This window comes from Mus musculus, chromosome 17 (assembly GCF_000001635.26).
Source record: "Mus musculus strain C57BL/6J chromosome 17, GRCm38.p6 C57BL/6J".
In the NCBI taxonomy this organism is placed as follows: Eukaryota; Metazoa; Chordata; class Mammalia; order Rodentia; family Muridae; genus Mus; species Mus musculus.
The window spans coordinates 46,203,989-46,218,629 of NC_000083.6; the positions used below are offsets into that span (position 1 = coordinate 46,203,989).

At 44.6% G+C, this 14,641-nt stretch overlaps 1 protein-coding gene across 1 annotated transcript in view; it reads left to right on the forward strand.

Moving 5' to 3' along the window:
• Xpo5 (exportin 5) overlaps positions 1-14,641 on the forward strand; it is a 40,788-nt gene that overhangs the window by 1,178 nt on the left and 24,969 nt on the right. The window contains exons 2-10 of the mRNA NM_028198.3: positions 667-788; positions 2,499-2,571; positions 3,791-3,928; positions 4,087-4,269; positions 10,202-10,228; positions 10,589-10,774; positions 11,744-11,820; positions 13,594-13,693; positions 14,557-14,640. Coding sequence (NP_082474.1) covers positions 667-788; positions 2,499-2,571; positions 3,791-3,928; positions 4,087-4,269; positions 10,202-10,228; positions 10,589-10,774; positions 11,744-11,820; positions 13,594-13,693; positions 14,557-14,640 — 990 coding nt within the window. The remainder of the gene's footprint in view (positions 1-666; positions 789-2,498; positions 2,572-3,790; positions 3,929-4,086; positions 4,270-10,201; positions 10,229-10,588; positions 10,775-11,743; positions 11,821-13,593; positions 13,694-14,556; position 14,641) is intronic.

The window sequence follows — 14,641 nt, forward strand, 5'->3', positions numbered from 1 at the left end:
GTATATCTCTAGCATTTTTTTTTGTACTCTCTTAGATCCAGTTTAGTATTAACATGACTAATATCTAAATGGAGAGTGTCAGTATTACTAATCTAGATTTTCGCATCTTAAAAATACAGCTAAAAGGACAGCAGGTAACCCCTGCTACTGGGAAGACTAAGGCAGGGGATACAAAGTCAGGCAGCTATCAGAGTGACTTAGTAAGACCTCCTCTCTCAGACAAAGTAAGCAGAAGAGCCCTGGGAGATGGCATAGAGGGTGGAGCTTTTGGTGCCTGTTTATGGCTGAGGACTGGAATCCAGGTGGAGGGGAGGAAGAGACTGATAAAATAAATCCCTGAGTGGACTCACCAGCCCGTCTAGGCAAATCCTGAGCTCTGGGTTCTCAAAACAGCAGAGAGAAAGACATTCAACTTCAGCTTCTGCCTTCCACTCAAATGTGCAGCTCCATCATCCATGAACATCTGTGTGAAAACACTGCACGCACGCACACACACACCCACCAAAGGGAGAAAACTGAGAATGTAGTGTGGTCGTGATAGCCTTGCATGTGAACAGTTCGGTTCCCAGTTCCACACAAAATCAGATAAGGTTGGACCTTTCTTAGGATTTTTAGTCTCTGTTCTCTCATGCCTCCCCATGGAAATATTAATGTTTCTTCTTTCAGTTTTGTGAAGAGTTTAAAGAAAAATGCCCTATCTGTGTTCCATGTGGCTTGAAGTTGGCTGAAAAAACACAAATTGCCATCGTCAGACATTTTGGCCTTCAGATCCTGGAGCATGTTGTCAAGTAAGGAAGTCTTAGGTACCACCATTGGAGCCTGTAGAAGAGTAGCTTGTTAACCCTTTCATGACCACACAGGTGCTTTCCCCAGTGACTAGAAATGAACAGGATGATCACTAACATGTGGCGAGAACTCGGGATGTTGAGTCTTTCTTCAGTTAAGACATCTATAAAGCGTGTTACACATACTAAGTATTCAACAAGCCAGGCATGGTGGGTCGCATTTATAATGCTTAGCACTGAGGAACTGAAGCAGGAAGATGGCCATAAGTTCAAGCGCTCTTAGGCTACATAGTTCTAATATAGTGGGCTACAAAGTGAAACTTTGTCTCAAGAGCCAAATTTTAAAAAGAAACAGAAAACCTTTTTTGGTTTGTTTTTGAAAAGTAGTTGTATATTATTATAGATGGCTAGATGGGGAAATGCTAATTTGTGACATAAATCCCATATAAATGCTAAGTAATACACTTTATATATGTGTGTGTGTGTATACACACACAGGCACATATGTACATGTATATATATGTATATGCGCATCATGTATGTACTTGGTGCCTACAGAGGCTGGAGTCACAGGTGTAACCCGAGTCACAGCCAAACTCGGGTTCTCTGCAAAAGCAGCAGGTGCTGCTAACCTCGGAGCCATCTTTCTGGCACCAAGAATCTTTAAGGTTTTATTATATTTCATGAATGTGTACTTGTGTGGGTATGTGCTTGTGAGTGCAGATACAAAGCACTGGAGATTAAAGGTGTTTCTGTGCTGCCCAACAAGGGTGCTGGGAACCAAACTCAGGTCCTCCTAACCGCTCAGACATCTCTCCATCCTCAGAAGTATCATTTCCTTTTTTTAAAGGTGTTTGTTTGTTTGTTTTTTGAGACAGGGTTTCTCTGTGTAGCCCTGGCTGTCCTGGACCTCACTTTGTAGACCAGGCTGGCCTCGAACTCAGAAATCCGCCTGCCTCTGCCTCCTTTAAAGGTTTTTTTGTTTGGTTGTTTGGTTGGTTTGGTTGGTTTTTGGTTTTTTCTGATTTTTCTGGAACTCACTCTGTAGACCAGGCTGGCCTCGAACTCAGAAATTGAATGATTGAATGCTCGATTAAGTCAACTATAGATGTATGCCCTTCCACATCTGGCTGTTCATAAAAGCTGAATCTACCATTTGAGTGCTCAATTCTAGTGTGAAGTGTTTTACCATGGGAACGAAAGCTCAGGCTTAAAAGGTAACGGTCATCAGAACTATCCCTAACAAGAAAAGAACCATCTGGCACGTTTGCCAACTTCCCCTCTGCCTCCCAGCGTGTGATGGGGCCCCAGTACCACCCCTGTTTTGCAAGCTTCTTCAGCTCCTCCGTAAGACTTGTAACAACCATGGGGCCACTACTTTGCACCGAGTCATAAACTCTAGCAACCCCAGGCGCAGAGTTGGGATCGAAATTCAAATGACAGCGAACACTTTTGGCCATGTGCAAGTCTGGGCCCGAGAGGCCGCTGAAGTTCCTTTGGATTGGGTTATTCTGCATTGGAGGTAGCAATGGTGAGAGGCGCCTGCCTCTGCCTCCCAAGTGCTGGGATTAAAGGCGTGTGCCACCACACCCGGCTCAAAGTATAATTTCTTGACGAAGCCTCTACCATAATGTAAAACAGGAGACAGTGATACTCTCTTGTGAAGAGAAGACTTGTGACACGGCTTTGTTGGTTTTCTGTTCTGGTGGTCAGGTTTCGATGGAACAGCATGTCCCGATTGGAGAAGGTCTATCTGAAGAACAGTGTCATGGAGCTGATCGCAAATGTGAGTAAAGGGTTACTGGGGGACTTGTGTTCTTATATAGTGGTGTAAAAAGCCATGACTTGCACATAGGTCAGACCAGGTGACAGTAAGGAGAGACCAGAGGAGATTGAAGATGCTCAGCAGGTGAATGAAGAAGATCCTTAGCTATAGCCAGATGTGGTGTCCCACACCTTTATCCCTGCTGGGTGCAGGGATTACAGGCAGGCACTAGCAGTCTGGCCTTGCATTACTTTTAATGGGAACAAGATGCTTTGCCAACTTATGGAGCAGGTTAGCTAGCTAGCTAAGACTTGCAATTTACTAGCCAAAGGAGATTAATTGGTTACTCATCAATTTTAATGTTTAAATTCTTGGAAGACAGTGCTAGTATATGTTTCTCTTTTACTATTAGAGCTCCTGGGACTGTAGCACTCTGGGTGCCCTGAAAGTCTCTTCAGTTGGTGAATAAGAGCAGCAATGTTTTCCTGGCTCTGTGACAGCTATTTATTAGCTGTGGGAACAGTGACCATTGAGAATGCAGGCCAGGTGACACAGACATGGAGAACAGGTTTAGGTTCAAAAGAGACCTGGTGATCAGTGTTGTGCTTCTGTTTATGTAGAGGATTGGGTGTGGTAAGGGCTTGGCGTGTATTGTGAGATCAGAGGACACCTTGAGACAATCGATTCTCTCCCTAACCATTTGGGTCCTGGGGATGGAACTGAGGTCATCAGCCTTGGACCCCAGTACCTTTACTCACTGAGCCATCTCCTGTGCGTGCACACACACACACACCATCACCCCCTTTTTTTTTTTTTGAGGTAGGGTTTCATGTAGTTCAGGCTGGCCTCGGACTTGCTATGTACAGACAGACATATAATGGAGAACGTCACTGAAGGTTAGAGGCACCTTTCAGAAGTCCGCCTCTCCTTTCACCGTGGGTTCCAGCAGTTGAGCGCAGGTCACCAGGCTTATACAGCCAGCCCTTTGATCCTGCTGAGCCATCTCACTGCTCAGAGGAGGGCTTGATCTTCTGACACCCTAGCTCCACTTCCTCTTTGTGGGATTATAGGTTTGTCCCACCACACTCAGCTTATGTCCTACTGGGGTTCAGACCCTGGGCCCCAGCAAATATTGTGCCAGCTGGACTACAGTCCAAGTTCCAACCTCTGTGTCTTTATAGCACACTTTTCATGCCTAGAAATCCAGTCTTACAGTCTTCACAATCTCATTCTTTTTCAGGGAACACTGAGGATTTTGGAGGAGGAGAACCACATTAAAGATGTTCTGTCTAGAATTGTGGTAGAGATGATCAAACGAGAGTGGCCACAGCACTGGCCTGACATGCTCATGGAGTTGGATACTCTCTTCAGGCAAGGGGTATGGAGGACGTGTGTGCTGGCTACGTGTGCTTGTGTTAGATCTCCTGGAGGGTGTGCTTGGTGGGCGTGCCCGTGGTTTTATCCGTGGCGGGTCATCGCTGGCATGCGTACCCGGTCGGATGCTCTTGTTTAAGTAGCCTCTGTCTATTGGCCTAGGAAACGCAGAGGGAGTTGGTGATGTTCATCCTTCTCCGACTGGCCGAGGATGTAGTGACCTTTCAGACGCTCCCCACTCAAAGAAGAAGGGATATTCAGCAAACATTGACGCAGAACATGGAAAGAATCTTGAATTTTCTACTCAATACGCTTCAGGAAAATGTAAACAAGTACCAACAAATGGTATGACTTCCTGCCCTGCACCATCCCATCTTCCCTGTCCCCACTGAGCCCTGCAGGGATGCTAACCCTTCAGCTCACTGAGTGAACGTCTGTCTCTAAGCTGACCCTGCTCAGTGTCCAAGCAGGCATGGACTTGTGATCATTCCTCTTGAGTAGCTGGGATGACAGACCACTGGGTACAGCAGATGTCCTGTCTTTGATCTCAATGTGTTTTGTTTGAGGGGACGTTGTTTATTATTTTGCTTTTATGAAAATACCTTTCCAGGGAGAAATTAGGGTACCTGGTTTAGCAAAAGAAAAGACCATCTTAAGAGCAAAATTTACAGGAAATAATAGGAGAAAAACTAATAAACCTGTTTTCTCAGATATTCAGGGCAGTGAGTTTCCATGTAAATTCCTCCCAGAATAAGAACATTCTTTTAAAACAGCATAAAAGTATGGTGGAATGCTCCCTTATTCCCAGCATAGAGAGGCAGAGGCAGGCTCATCTCCTGAGTTCCAGGCCAGTCTGGTATACTAATGAAATTCAAGTTAGCTAGGGGTACACAGTGAGACTTCATTTTCAAAAACTAACAGAAGCGTAAAACTGTAAGTTAAAAGTCTAGGCAGAGGTGGCCCAGTAGCTGAGAGCACGGCCTGCTCTTACCAAATACCTAAGTTTGATTCCTAGCACCCACATGGTATCTCACAGCCATCTGTAAATCGAGTCCCAGAGGCTCTGGCTTTGATACCCTCCCTCTTCTGGCCTCAAGAGCTAGACACACCTTTATACACAAATATACATGCCAGCAAAATCCCCATACATATTAATTCACAACAACAAGAGGAACCTTGTAGATTTTTGATAGGTCAGGTCCTGATAAGTCACTATTCCCGTGGTCCTGTTCCTTTTATACTGGGTTCATTCAGTGTCTATTAGTCATCACTATGCAGTGCATGGTGTTCTGTTCTTAGAGGGATTTTCCTTTTGCAGAGAGCTTCAACAGTGCTGCCTTTCCCATGTTTATCATATTTTAGAAGCCTTTTTTCAGAAGGCATTTGAAAGTTTATCCCGGAGCTTGAGATGGCTCCTCAGTAAAGAGCTGAGGACCTGTGGGTGCTTCTGAGCACCCACAGGGCAGTTCCTGACTAACTCCATTTCCAAGGACCTGATCTCCTCTTTTGGCCTCCACTGCCAATAAATAGATTGTGTGTATTCACTTAGGCACCTTCACATGAATGAAAATAAAAATATTTTCCAAGGAAAATTTTAATGTGGTGTAGTGGTTGCATGCCTTTAATCTCAGTACTCGGGAGGCAGAGACAAGTAGGTCTCTGTAAGTTTGAGGCTGGACTGGTATATGAAGCGTGTTCCAGACAGACAGACAGGGCTGTTGAACAGGGAAACCTTGTCTCAAAAAAAAAAAAAAAAAGCAAAGGAAAGAGGTTGAGGGGAGAAAGTTAATCCTAAAGGGTGCTGCTAATGATCCTATAATCAGAACCCCTCAAAGAATTAACCAAAAACGTAAAAAAGTAGAAAGTAAAATGCTTTCTTTCTTTTTCCGCTTCTATTTTAAAAGGTCTAGATACTAAAATAAATGATAGCCAAAAGGTCCCATAAGCAACTAGGATTAGTTAGTAACTAAATACGCTGTGTATGTGCTTGCGTGTGTGTGTGTGTGTGTGTGTGTGTGTGTGTGTGTGTGTAGGTATGTATGTTGTTCGATCCTCAAAGCAATCCTAAAATCAGAATGTTTGTCCTCTAAAGCTTCAGAGAGTAGAGTAGAAATCCTGTCTCCAATAAATAGCTGAAGTAGAATTCACACTCATCTTTTTTCAGAATGCCTTTTCAATATTTTTTCAAGAGAAAGCAGTAAAAATGCAACCAGAGAGATGGCTCATTGGTTAAGAGCATTGACTGCTTTTCTAGAGGACCTGTGTTCAAGGTCCAGTACATCTATATGATGGCCCATACCACCTGTAACTTCGGTCCCAGGGGATCTGATGACGCCTTCTGGTCTCTGAAGGAACGAGGCATGCTTGTGGTATCCAGACACACATATGCAGGCAAAATACCCATATGTTTAAAATTACTACTTTTTACAAAAAGAAAAAAATAAAAGGAAAGGAAAGAAGGTATTTGCATTAAAAGCCTTTGTGTGCTTGTTGTAATGCATTCCTGTAAGGAGGCTGAAGCAGGAGAATCTAGGCCAGTCTGTGAATTAGACCATCTCAAGATACACGTGAATGTAGCTCAGTTGGTAGCCTAAAATGCAAGAAGCCTGAGTTTCCTCCAAGTATCAAGTGAGGCAGGTATGGCAGCACAAGGCTGTAGTTCCAGTTACTAGGGTGGCCTAAAGCAGAAGAATAACATTTAATTCCCTAGAACACAAAAAATGGAAACCAGCCAACCATAGTATTCTTTTAATATGTAACTTATTTTTATTTTATGTTTCATTGGTGTCTGTGTAAAGCTGTCAGAAGTCTCGGAACTGGATTTACAAGTATGAACTACCTTGTGGGTGCTGGCAATGAACCAGGCCCCCAGGAAGAGCAGCCAGTGCTCTGAACTGCTGAGCCGTCTCTCCAGCCCTGATAATGAGTCTTTAATGTTCTTCCACTTTGTTTTCAGAAACTATTTCATGAGATGGGACACTCGTGCCATGGCACACACATGGAGGGCACAGGACAATTATGGGAATTAGTTCTCTCCTCCCAGTGCGTGGGCTCTGGCCATCAAATTCAGGGAGTCAGGCTTAGCAGCAGGGCCTTTACCTTCTGATCCATCTGATCCATCTCAATTTGGACAGGATGCTACATCCAAGGCAGCTAGATTTTAAGTTCAAAGTCAACCTTGGCCATGTGAATGTCTTACTTAGGGCTTTACTGCTGTGAACAGACACCATGACCAAGACAAGTCTTATAAAGGACATTTAGTTGGGCTGACTTACAGGTTTAGAGGTTCAGTCCATTATCCTCAAGGTGGGAGCAGGGCAGCATCTAGGCAGGCATGATGCAGGCAGAGCTGAGAGTTCTACATCTTCATCTGAAGGCTGCTAGTGGAAGACTGAATTCTAGGCTGGTAGGATGAGGTCTTACAGCCCATACCTACAAGGCCACACCTACTCTAACAGGGCCACACCTTCTAATAGTGCCATTCCTTGGGCCAAGCATATACAAACCATCACAGTGAGACCTTGACTCTGGAGGAAAAAAATTGTATGTATTGAGAAACATCACTAGTCTACTATTATTAGACTCTATATTTGTTTCAGGAAGAGTTATCTTGAGTCCTAATTTAATATGTCAGACCTGCTTCTGTTTCCTTAAAGAAACTAACCAAGCTGGGCAGTTGTGGCACCCGCCTTTAATCCCAGCACTTGGGAGGCAGAGGCAGGCTTATTTCTGAGTTCGAGGCCAGCCTGGTCTACAGAGTCAGTTCCAGGACAGCCAGGGCTACACAGAGAAACCCTATCTTGGAACCCTGCCCCCTCTCCACCCCCAAAGAAAGAAAAGAAAAATGAAAATAAACTAATCCGTCTTATAGAAGGTACAGATGAGTCTTCCCTATGTAAAAATTGTTCACTTTCTCCTAGTGATTACATTTCCTAAAGAAAAATAGGATTATTTTCTTTCAATCTTTTAAGTACAAATACTGGTTATTGTTTTAAGACCGTCTAATAAATCCCAGACTGGCCTCAAATTCATTGTGTAGCTGGGGAGGAACTTAAACTTCTTTTTTTGTATGATGCATGTGGTAAATGCTTGTATAGATGGATGGTATAGACAAGTGTGTGCAGATACATGTGCATGTATGTTTGAGTGGTGTAGAGGCCACAGATCGGCATCATGTGTCTTCTATTGCTCTCTGCCTTACCGTGTGTCAGACTGTTTCTGATAGCTTGATAGCCTAGCTGTCTTGGAAGCTCTGGGGATCCACCTGTGTCCATAGCTCAGTACTGGGGTCCTAACTCAGGTCCTTGTGCTTACGTAGCAAGAAGTTTACTCTCTGAACCATCTCCCTTGTTTTCCCCTTGCCCCCTACCCCTCGTGGTGGTGGTGATGATGATGGTGGTGGTGGTGGTAATTTGGTTTTTTGAGACAGGGTCTCACTATATAACTCTGTCTGTCCTGGAACTCACTATATAGACCAGGCTAGCCTTGAACTCACAGAGATCCACCCCATCTCTGCCTTCTGAGTTCTGGGATTAAGTGAATGAGCCATCATGCCCAGCTACTCTTAACATTTTCAAATGGCAGGTGTGGTCATGGGAAAAAAAATTAAAAAATCAGGATATAAGGTTCTCTTCGGCTAGATAGAGTTTAAAGGCCCTTGTGTGAGACCTACCCTGCCTCAAAAGTAGTTTCAAACATAGAACAGTTAACACCAGGCGAGGCACACTTTGTACATTAAAGTATATGAAGAGGTTTACAACAGTATATGATGAGAATTCTTTCCTAGGCCAGCAAAGTAACTCAGTGGTAAGGGTCCTTGCTGACACACCTGACAACCTGAGGCCGACCTTGAGACCCCTTGGTAGATGGGACAGCTAAACTCTCTCGGCTTGTCCATTGATGTCCACATTCGTTACATTGGTACACACACACACACCCATAAGTTAGTGGACTTTAGAAAATGATCTTCTCAGGTGAGTGTGGTGGTGCATGCTCTTAATCCCAGCACTCGGGAGGCACGAGCCGGCAGATCGATGTGAGTTTGAAGCCAGCTTCATCTACAGAGTGCGTTCCTGGCCAACTAGAGCTATATAGACCCTATCTCAAGAAACAAGAAGAAATTAGTTTTCTGGGTATCATTCCCGTGTAGGCCTCATCCTCTTGTGGGCTTTTCACTTTTCCTTAAAACAGTTTCTGTTTGCTCTGCTTCCAATGAGCTCTCCTCGTTAGCAGCTGTCCTTACTGTTGTCATGGGTTTCAGCATGTTAGTTGCACTCAGTGGAGTGTGTGTCAGAACAGCTCAGTTTCCTGATGGCTTGAACATAAGTCAGAAATAAACACATGAAGGTCCCTGCACCTTGTGTCCCATTTCTCACTTCTGTGTAGGATGAGGACACACCAAGGACACACACCTTTGGTGTGCTGATTTCATTTCCGTTGAGTGATAGAAGATCTCATGTAGCCCAGGGTTGACTTTAAACTCTTCACCCTCCTGCCCCCATATTATAGTCACGCACCACCCGCCTGGAGCTGGTATTTGGCCTTTCTGGGCTCCTCATAGTAGTTTCTTCCTGTCCCTCGTAGTCTGTGTTAGGGGGTATTAAGTTGTGAGCACAGGTGAGTAAGGGGCTGCGCTTGCTCCCTGGGTCCTATCCCTGGCCTGCAGTGCTCAGGGGTCGTGGCAGATGCTTTGGATGGGAGGTGAGTGGTGGGCCCGGCTGTTGTCGCTCAGGTCCTTGATGACTTATGATAATTGCTCTCAGCGACTGCAGAAGCCATGCATGCCCCTTGTGTTATTTCTCCTTTGTCGTCACGGGTTTTAGATATTTGAAACAGAGTCTCGGTATGTCACCTAGCTGGCCTAGAACTTAATACTTTGGATAAAAATCAACTTATCTTTACATATTTATGTCAAGTAGCCATTATTTTGTTTGGACATTTACTAATTTGGAATGCATGGTTTACTGTAATTGTACATAGATGGCAACATTCTATTCATGAGTTTTGGTTCTTTAACCTGGTCCTCCCTCAGTCAGTCTCTTGTTTGCCAGTGTTAAAAGTTGCTCACACTTGTCTCAGCCCTTGAGAGGCTGAGGCAGGAGATCCTAACAGGTTGAGGCTAGCCTGGGGTAGGTAAGTAGTATGAGTTCCAGGCACAGTGGAGCTATATAGCAAAGATCTTATCTGAACACAAACCAGGTCCTTTCTTAGAGGGCAGGAAGTTACTGCCTGGTCTTTCACTCTGTATAACCTTGGGTTCTTTGTTCTTTTCTTCCAGAAGACAGATTCATCTCAGGAGGCAGAGGTAAGCACACTGTGGAACTGAAGGGAACTTCTTAAATGCTCGGGTATGGAGACATGGGCTCACGGCCTCCGACTTGGGTGGGGTTTTTTCTGTTCCTTCTCTTCTGGGAGAGGGGAGGATGATCGATAGGAATTCTTGAAAGAAGATGAGTGGCCGTCCTTGCCAGTATGGTCTCACTCGCCAGGGCTCAGCATGCTAAGAGATGGTTGCATCTCATGAAAAAAATTTAAGCTCCCTGTCAGTAGTTATTACAGAAAAATAGTTTTGTTGACTAATTACCTTTATTTTAGAACTTGAAGCTATTGGTTTACATGAAGCCTTAGTTGTCAGTACCTGATAATCAACAGTGATTTCACACAGGCTCAAGCCAACTGTCGAGTAAGCGTGGCGGCCCTGAACACTCTAGCCGGCTACATTGACTGGGTATCTTTGAACCATATCACTGCCGAGAACTGTAAACTCGTGGAGACTCTGTGCCTGCTTCTCAATGAGCAGGAGCTGCAGTTGGGAGCCGCCGAGTGTCTGCTCATTGCAGTCAGCAGAAAAGTGAGTAAGCACTTCGCATTAGTGCCCACAAGTGCCTGTGGAGGGGGAAACGGATTCGAGCCCATCCTGGCAGCAGGCGTGCTGACAGGAGCAGGAAGCCAAGAGGAGAAGCTAGAAGAGGCCCCCACCCCCATACTTGATACTTTGTACATCAAAACTGCACCTCTTAAAGATTCCACACCTTCCCCAATCAGCGCCACCAACTGGGGACCACTTGCTCAGGTACCTGAGCGGGTGGAGTAGGTTCTCATTCAAACCACTATACATTAAACCCGTCTGTCCTTGGTGTTCCCCTTCAGCTGTGTGTTTCATTGCGATTAAAATTTGTGGTTTTATCCTTGAGCACAGCTTACTGCTTTAACCCCTTTAGACAAAAGTTAGCGTAGTGTATAGACGTGTGCTAGGCTTACTGCACTGGCACTTGGAATAGCCATGCTTCTTGCCATCTTATACTAAAGTATGATTAAAGTTTAAAGCTCTCTAGAGTGTCAGTTAGAGGTTGTCTTAGTCAGGGCTTCTATTCCTGCGCAAACATCATGACCAAGAAGCAAGTTGGGGAGGAAAGGGTTTATTCGGCTTACATTTCCACATTGCTGTTCATCACCAAGGAAGTCAGGACTGGAACTCAAGCAGAGCAGGAGCTGAAGCAGAGGCCATGGAGGGATGTTCTTTATTGGCTTGCCTCCCCCCGTCTTGCTCAGCCTGCTCTCTTATAGAACCCAAGACTACCAGCCCAGAGATGGTCCCACCCACAAGGGGCCTTTCCCCCTTGATCACTAATTGAGAAAATGCCTTACAGTTGGATCTCATGGAGGTATTTCCTCAACTGAAGCTCCTTTCTCTGTGATAACTCCAGCTGTGTCAAGTTGACACAAAACTAGCCAGTACAGAGGTATAGAAGATAATAGGACTATGAGGATTTTCTATTGGTTTTCTTGGATGACCCTGTTTTCCTGACACTGGGTCCAGGGCAAGCTGGAGGACCGGAAGCGCTTGATGATCCTGTTTGGAGATGTCGCCATGCATTATATTCTCTCGGCCGCACAGTGAGTCTGCCTCGCGGGAAGGATGGTGTGGGCTTTGGTTTGTTTTTGTTTGTTTGTTGGTTTGTTTGTTGTCCATTGTATAGTGTGTGTGTGTGTGTGTGTCTGTGTGTGTGTGTGTGTGTGTGTGTGTGTGTGTGTGTGTGTGTGGTTTCTCTATTGCTATGCACCTTGTTCATTTGAGCTATCCTCTTACTGAAGATTGGCTAGACTAGCTGGCCAGTAAGTTCTAGAATCTGCCTGTTTTCACCCCGTGAACTAGGGTTACAGACACACACCCAGCTCTTACAGAGGTGTTCAAGATCCAAATTCAGGTCCTCACACCAGGACAGACTATTGGTGCTCTCCCTGCCCTAGCCGTGAGTTTCCGTGGGTGTTTCTGTTTATTTGTGCAAAGGATTGAATGGCAAGCTTCATGCATGCTGAGAAAACACTGCCTCTGATCAGCTTACCTATTCCTGCAGGATGCTTTTATTTCTTTCATTAATTTTTATTGAGACTATATATCTTTTTTAAACATTTATTCTATGTATGTGAGTGCGCTATAACTCTCTTTCTTCAGACACACCAGAAGATGGCATCAGATCCTATTGTACATGACCATGAGCCACTATGTGGTTGCTGGGAATTGAACTCAGGACCTCTGGAAGAGCAGTCAATGCTCTTAACTGCTGAGCCATCTCTCCAGCCCCAGGAGCCCTATCTTAAAAACATCTACAATGATAATGTCAGGACAGAAAAATAAGCATGATTCAAAAATGGATTCATCGTGTCTTGGTGATGTTTCATGCCCAACAGAGCAGAAAGTCACCAGGGCGGGCGCCACATTGTTGTCTGTGTCCCTCTGGTCTCTGGTATCTCCTGAGTCTCATGTCTTCTCATTCTCTCCTGCCTCCAGGTCTCAACTACTGCATCTGCATTTCACATGAACTGTTACTGTTACTCATGGTTGTTAGTGAGAATAATCTTACTTGTCTCGGGCCACTTTTTTGCACCACCAAAAAAATTAAAATTTAGGGTTTTTTGTTTTCATTTTTGTTTTGTTTAGAAGAGCTATTGGATTCTGGTGAATTTTAGATCTAAACTCAGTATCTTAGGAAAGTGGAGACAGTTTTTATTTTGTCTTATTAAAGGTGTGTGCCACTACTGCCTGGGTGTTTTTGTTTTTGAGACAGGGTCGCACTATATAGCCCTAGCCTAGAACTCAATACATAGACCAGGATAGCCACAAACCCCGAGAAATGCCTGCCTCTGCTAGGGTTAAAGATGTGCACCACCGTGCAGGACCAAAATATTTTTAATTACATTTAGTTATATTTTTTGATTATATCTTTGTATTTGCACTAAGTAGACACATGGACATATCATAGTATGTCAGAGGACAACTTGAGGGAACTAGTTTTCTCCAAACACCCTGTGGGTCCTAGGAATTTGAAACAGAGTCTCATTTTGTATCCCTGGTGACCTGGAACTAGTTATGTAGATCAAGCTAAGCTCCCATCTGCTGGGGTTAAAAGCAAACCTACATCCCTGGCTTGGTGAGTTTTTTGTTTGTTTGCTTGAGACAGTTTTTCTTGATAACCCTGGCTGTCCTTGAACTCACTGTGTAGTCCAAGCTGACCTTGAACTCACAAAGATCTGCCTTTGCCTGGGCTGACCTGGTACTTGTTTTTTGATTGTATTGGTGAGGCAAGGGCAGTAGAACTTACAGGTGGAAGACTTCTTGCTTCTGTTGATGGACTCTACAACCTAATCACAGTTCTCTTCCTCAAACAGGACTGCAGATGGAGGAGGCTTGGTCGAAAAACACTACCTCTTCCTGAAGAGACTTTGTCAGGTGTTATGTGCACTGGGAAATCTGCTATGTGCACTGCTGGTGAGCAAGTGTGCTCTGGAGAGCATTGGGGAGTTGTTCACGTAGCAGTTGTGTTAGCACTTTGCACTGCGCTGATGGGAGCTGGGGAGGCACCGTTCTGCTGGTTTGTTCATATGATTCCATAGGTTAAGTCATCGTCAGGAAAAAAAAATGTATATGGGTGCATAGGTGGGTTGTTGTTGGCCCTTCCTTCCTTCCTTCCTTCCTTCCTTCCTTCCTTCCTTCCTTCCTTCCTTCCTTCCTTCCTTGACACACAATCTCACTATGTAGTTCTAGTCCTGGCTCTCACTATGTAAACATGATTGGCATCAAACTCAGATCCACCTGCCACTGTCTCCCAAGAACTGGGATTAAAAGTGTGTGTGACCACACCTGGATTGAAATGGTGTTTAATAGATTGAGTCACAAAAATATAAATACAGCAGGTCTGATGAAGTAATGTTTCCTTATAACCTTTGCTTTGAATTTTTTTGGTTTTTGGTTTTTTGGTTTTTTCGAGACAGGGTTTCTCTGTATAGCCCTGGCTGTCCTGGAACTCACTTTGTAGACCAGGCTGGCCTCAAACTCAGAAATCTGCCTGCCTCTGCCTCCCGAGTGCTGGGATTAAAGGCGTGCACCACCACCGTCCGGCACTTTTAATTTTTGAGTCAGTATCTCTTTGTAGCTTATTCTTAAACTTAGCATGCTTCTGCCTCAGCTTTCCTAGTTTTGTAATAACAGTGGTGGATCAAGGCCAGATGGATGAACACATTGAGTCTTAAATGTCATCTCTGTTTCCTGTTTATTATCACTCATTCTCCCTACCCCCACCACCTCTTCAGCTGCTTCCATGGTAACTAATGTGGTCTTTTTTTCTTCTTTAGGCCTTAGATGCTAACATACAAACACCTATAAACTTTGGAATGTACCTGGAATCTTTTCTTGCTTTCACAACCCATCCAAGTCAGG